This window comes from Indicator indicator, chromosome 24, assembly GCF_027791375.1.
Source record: "Indicator indicator isolate 239-I01 chromosome 24, UM_Iind_1.1, whole genome shotgun sequence".
Taxonomy (NCBI): domain Eukaryota; kingdom Metazoa; phylum Chordata; class Aves; order Piciformes; family Indicatoridae; genus Indicator; species Indicator indicator.
This window is the reverse complement of record NC_072033.1, coordinates 5,864,448-5,870,484: the sequence shown is the minus strand read 5'-3', so window position 1 is coordinate 5,870,484 and position 6,037 is coordinate 5,864,448. Positions and strand designations below refer to the sequence as shown.

The window sequence follows — 6,037 nt, the reverse complement described above, 5'->3', positions numbered from 1 at the left end:
TTCCTCAGCAGGGGCTTCAACCATGTCCTCAAATGAAAAAGGCCAGTACAGGGCAGTAAGTTTTCCGTTCTGCCTTTGACAGGACGTGCACCACCCCAATGCACCTCGCAAGCCAGTTGTAAAAATGCCCATTTTGGTTTCAGTGCTCAGATCCAGAATCTGGAGGGTTGATCTGATGGAAAGAGTCACCAAAGAAAGCAGGTTTCCTTCCAGTAGCCATGGAAGAGTACAAAAGAATCCAGTGTTCATGACCAATTTATCCTTTTCCCCAAGCCCTCTGCCTCCTATCTACAAGTTCCCAAATTCTTCAGTCAGCCAGATCTGTGCCCTGAGGCAGAAGAGGACAGGCATTATCCCAAACTACAGAGAAACAGCACAGCCCAGGAGATGCTGCTGAGCAGTTCTCAAGTCTCAGGGACAGGGTGGATCCAGGTGTTCACTGAGCATCACCCACGGTGATCTTCAGAGGTCTGGGAAACTGACCAGAAAGACACAATGACATGCTCCACCATCACCTTGCAGAGAGCAGTTCATAAGTTCAGCCAAGTGATGATGAGGGGGACACAGAGGACAGAAACCTTGGGAACGTGGGTCCAGGCAATGCTTTGAGCCGTGCTGGGGCTGCAGAGGTCAAACAAGCTGCCTTGAAATTTGATTTTCCGAGACTCTGTTCTCAGCCTCTCCCAGATGGCTGCTGCTTCCTTCTGGCACTTCCAGAGTGCTTCCAGGGCACATGTGTGAAACTCATCCCAGTACCTGCAGCCAAGGAGACACAGCACCATGAGCCCCTTCACAGCAATACAGCACCAAGGAGCTGGGCACAGCCTTGCTGCCCCATGCCCACCCTTTGAGCAGCAACAGCCACCCTGTCCTGTGCCAGCTGCCCGACCATTCATTATCTCCATCATCTCCCAGAGCATCTTGGTTCAGACTCCAAACACAAATTATTTTATGCCTCCCCCCTTTCTCCCCCGCCCACACTTTCTCTGGAAGTCAATAAAATCCATTCTTTTCCATCAACAAATGTTTCCCTTCAGCACTGAGCACCCAGAGTATCTAAAGCAAGCTGTGAACAAAGGCCCAGCACATTTCCTTCACAGCTTTCTCCAAGCCGAGTCAAGGGCAAAACACAAGCACAAAGCAAGGAAGACAACAGCTTCCACAGACAACACAGCTTTTAACTAAGGCATGGGCAGGGGCAGGAGGAGTTATTGACTGTGTTCTAATTAGACACATCTCCATTTATCTGCTGGGTACTACTCTCCAGAAGTAGAAGCCATTCAGTGGAAAGAGGCTCTTGGAGAGCACCAGGGAAAAACAAGCCAGGTAAAGATAACCCATGGTCCTGCAGGAATGAACCAGGACCTGCTTGCTGAAGACCACCTCCCCACTCCCAGGCCCCCCCATTTGCCCCTCTCACCCCACCCCTTGCCTGCTTCTCCAGAGCTAGAAACAGACAGGAAAAAAAAACTAGCAGAATTGGGGCTGAAAACTGCAGTCCTGGAGAAGACTCTCTCAGGAGGAGTACAATGGACACCATCCTGCCAGTCCAGAATGCTGAGACCAGCACCACACAGGATGACCCAACACTGTGTTTATCCAGAGCAGTATTCAGCATGCCAAGGTTTTATCTGCTCCGTGAGCTCCTTTCTTACCTCTGGTGGGGGAGTGCAATGGCTCTGAAGAAGGTGGGCTTGAGCCATTTCCCGTGAGCTCCATCCCACAAGTGTCAGGCTGAGCAGGGAGGGGTGAGCTCCAGCTGTCCAAAGACCAGGACAGGAAGGACCAGGCTCCCACCCAGCACAGGGAGGGCAAGAATGGGCATTACTTCCCTTTTTTTTTTTGGTGCCATGTATCTGAGGACAGTGTGGCATGAGATTCCATATCCCCAAAGGCTGCTGTAGGTGCTGTGATGGGGAGGGCACTCACAGCCTGACAGGTTGCTGTGTCTGTACTGCTCCAGAAACAGTTGAATTCACAGGAAAGGTCTCTCTCTTGTGTCTACAAACCCACAACATGAAAGAGAAGGAGCCTGAAAGTCTCAGCAAATGGCACAGACCAGCCTCTCCTCTGGAAGTGGCTCCAGATCATCATTAACCTGCAAGCTGGGGGCTACCTGGAAGACAGGAGTCCTCTGCCACCTTCCCTGTGCATGCCAAGACACTGGGCACACATGCCACCACTCAGAAAGGAGATGCAGCCCAGATGGCCAAGCAGGGACCCTGCACAGAGGAAAGGGACACCTCGGTTTTGTCCAAGTGCACCGAGCTGGAGGTAACACCTTCTGAAGATACACAGACCCAAGCATTCTACTTATTTAGTTTCTCTAGCAGGGCTTACATCAGAATGCCAGCTGTGAGGGAGTTCATTAAACTGAGTCACTGTGGTGGAATAAATGTCCCCAGATAATGAGAAAAGCTGGTGCTGACCCAGCCGACCTCCTGTGCTCACACCCAAGCTGCAGCAGCAGGCTGCTCTGCCAGGTGAGAGTTAAACCTGGCCCATGTCTTTGGGCAAAGGATGGCTGGGGCAAGATGGAGGGGCATGACAGCTCCTGTTCCTGCTCTCAGATCAGGTGGCAGTTCTCAGTGTTTCACCTTTCACAGCCTCCATCTGCTTGGCTAGCCAGGCTGCTGTCAGCACCTTGCCCAGGCTGGTCTGGGGCAGCACCACACATGCAGAGCTGAGGCACTGCCAGCCACACGCCAGCTCCCAGCTCTGCATCCTTTCCTCACCCATACCTCTGGAGAGGAGATCAAGGCACCAGGGAAGCAGATGGCAGCAGAGAAAGCTGAGGTTAAAGGCAAGTAGTTCAGAAATATTTCCTGGCAGGAAATACTTCCTCTGGCCACAGCAAACCCAGCAAACCGTGCAATGGGACCAGCAGGAGAATCTGGTACATCCCAGAAGGTGCAGAGCCCCAGCCCTATGGGCACGGAAGATCCCAGGAGTCATTCTGTGATGGTCAGTGCTCCAGAGCCTGTAAAAAACTCCTCCCTCCACTGACACATGTCATGTGAGTTTGATCAAAGAAATCAGGAATCCTCTAGCACTCAATCACAGCCCGAGCTGGGCTGCACATTCTGTTGTTCTCCAATACCAACCACCCACATTTTAAAACTAAAACTCTCTATTGCAGTATAAACCAGAGCAGTTCCCATTCCAACCCAGTCTTTAGCCACGTCTCAGCCAGGCTGCTCATCCTGAGTGAGGCTGTCCCAGGAGAAGAAGAAAAAGAGGAGATCACAGCCACCCTTCTATGGGCATGCGTGCTGGCAAGGGAATACACGAACAAAATAAAGGTTTTGCATTCACCCTGAGCACAAGAATTTTGCTTAAGTGTTTGCCACTTCTGGCCACAGCCAAAGTCAAGTATTTTATCTGGGACAGGCTGGAGGGCTGTGGACCCTCCACTTGCCTCAGCTGCAGCACCAGCTCCTTGTCCTGGCTCCACTGAGTGCCGTGGCCCAGCTGTGCCTTCCCTGCTGTGCCCTGACAGGTGCCAGCCACCTGTGCTGGCACTGAGGACAAGGTCCCAGAGCCTCACCCCATTGCTCCAGGCACTGCTTTCCCCTCTCAGCCTGCCAGTGGTTAGCAGCAGCTCAAAAAGCCTGACCCGCAGGGAGCTCAGCCCTCACCACGCCCCGGCAGGTTTGCACCACCTCAGGGCACCTGGATTTGCCCTTCACTGCTGATGCATTTCCCTGTCACTCCTGTTCACCGCCCTCAGCTCACTGCAAGGCACACAGACGTGACTCCATTTCTCTCCCCATACACTGCATTGCTATCCTTTCACTTGCTCTCGTACACCTTACACCTTTAACTCCCCAAACTTGCAGCGTGCCAGTGTGCAGGGGATAGTAGGCCGAGACCCGAGGGGCTGGAGCTGTTGCCAGCGGCTGGGGATGCAAACTACAGCTGGAGCTGTGTGACAGACGGAGGTATGGAAAGGCAGGCAGGCACGATAGAGGCAGGCAGGGTACTCAGAATGTCCCTAGGGGCTGCTACACCTAGGATGTTCGGTGCAGCGCTGTACTCACCCACAGACTCGGTGCAGCCCCTGCAGCTCGATGCCGTCCGTCTCCTCGTACGTGGCCATGTTTTCCCCCAGCTTGAGGACGCAGTCCGAGAAGCCTCGGTAAACGTTGTCACAGGCGGTGCCCGACGCCAGCAGCCTGGCCAAGTGCCCTGCCAGCCGCAGAGGGGGTCAGCATCAGCATGCAGCCCTTTGGGGACCGAGCCCGCTTCCCTCCCTCGCGGGGTGACATGGGCGCCCCTGAGACCCACAGGGTCGGTGCTGCCAGGCACACGAAGCTACCTCTTCCACGCAGGACACGGACAGCCCTCGCTCCATCCCTCACCTGCCAGCGTTTGCAGAGAGCCTGTGGGAACCGTTGGGCCAGAGCAGAGAGCCGTGGCGGGGGCCGGAACCAGCGGGGGAGCACGACCCGCTCCGTACAGGCAGCCACCGGACCACAGAGACTCACGGTCCTGCCCCAGCAGAAGGGACGGAGAGGATCCTGCGTGCCCCTCCGCCAACACACCCCGGGAGTCGCAGGGCAAGCGGCCCCGTCCCAGCCCGGACACCCCAAACCCCACCCGGGAACCTCCCTCCGACGCCCTTCCGAGCAGCCTCACCCAGGGCGAGGAGCAGTACGGCGGGGCCCCGCCGCTGCCCCATCCCGCGCCGGCTCCGCTCCTGCCGCTGCCGTCCCGTTGCCCGCTCCCCCGGGGCCGGCAGTACTCCTCGCCCGCTGCTGCCCGCTCCCCGCCCGCCTCCGCGGGGAGGGCCCGGCCCCAACCGCCGCTAATGAGCGGCTCCGGCAGCGGCTGGGGAGGGAGGGGGCTGGGCCGCGGCTAACGAGTGCCCGGGGGCACATTCGGCCCCGGCATCCTGCAATGCTGCAGCGCTTACAGGGTCCCAGCTGGAGCTGCCTCCCCGTGGGGGATCCCCTCCCTGCTCTGCTCATCTCCCCCTACCCCAAGGTGGCCCTGCCAGCACCCCCAGCCCACCAACACAAAGCAAGTGGAATCCACAACCGGGCAAACCCCACCAGTGCCCAAAGGAAACCCAAGGATCAGACAGAGACTGGGTTTGAAAAACAGAAGCAAATATATTTATGGAAAAAGAGAAACAAATGTATTTTCAGAAATACAGAAACGTATTGCTGCTCAGCCTGGAGAAAAGAAGGCTCTGGGAAGACCTTACAGCAGCCTTGCAGTACCTGAAAGGGGTCTACAAGAAAGCCAGGAAGGGACTTTTTACAAGGGCTTGTAGTGACAGGAAGAGAGGCAATGGACTGAATTCTTTACAGTAAGGGTTGTGAGATGTTGGAGCAGGTTACCCAGGGAGGTCATGGAAGCCCTCTCGCTGTAGCTGTTCAAGGCCAGGCTGGATGGGGCCTTGAGCAAGCTGGACTAGTGGAAGGTGTCACTGCCCATGGCAGGGAGATTGGAACTAGATGATCTTTTAAGATCCAACCCAAACCAATCTATGAAGCTATGAATCTACAGAAAGACATCAACAAACATATTTACAGGAAGATATAAAAAAGCATATTTACAGGAAGATAAAACCAAACATATTTACAAGAAGATATAAACAAACATATTTACAGGAAGACCTAAATAAATTACTGAAATCAACAACAAAGGCAAACAAGCAACAACTCTTCCTAAAACAACTTCCTTCGGCACCGGACTCCAAGACTCCAACGAACCTGGAAGCAAAGCCAGCAACAGAGCCATTGGCCCAATGAGCAGCCCCTCGCCCAGCAGAGCTGGGGGCTCCTGGATGGCTCAGCTGCAGGTTGGACTTTGTCCTGATGGGCACTGGATGTGCCACAGCCCAGGGACACACTGGCAGAGCAGGACTCTGCTGCCAGCACTAAGCCCCACTGGCCTTTGGGTTACACTTGGGTTGCTGAGCCCTAAGGAATCGCTCCCTGCCCAACGTGGGTGGGTGCTCAGTGCAGCCAAATGGTGGCAATGGTGCCACCAGGACAAGGGGACAGGGTGCTGTGTCCTTGGAGTGGGG

The 6,037-nt window shown here is 55.2% G+C and overlaps 1 protein-coding gene across 1 annotated transcript; it reads right to left on the bottom strand.

Annotated features, from left to right (window-relative positions):
- Positions 1–530: 530 nt before the first annotated feature.
- On the bottom strand, positions 531–4,681 carry LOC128975293 (neuritin-like). The gene is made up of 3 exons (XM_054392113.1): positions 4,639–4,681; positions 4,041–4,188; positions 531–756 (listed from the first exon to the last, which is right to left on the bottom strand). The coding sequence occupies exons 1-3, from the start codon at positions 4,679–4,681 to the stop codon at positions 531–533; spliced, it is 417 nt and encodes a 138-aa protein (XP_054248088.1).
- Positions 4,682–6,037: the final 1,356 nt, after the last annotated feature.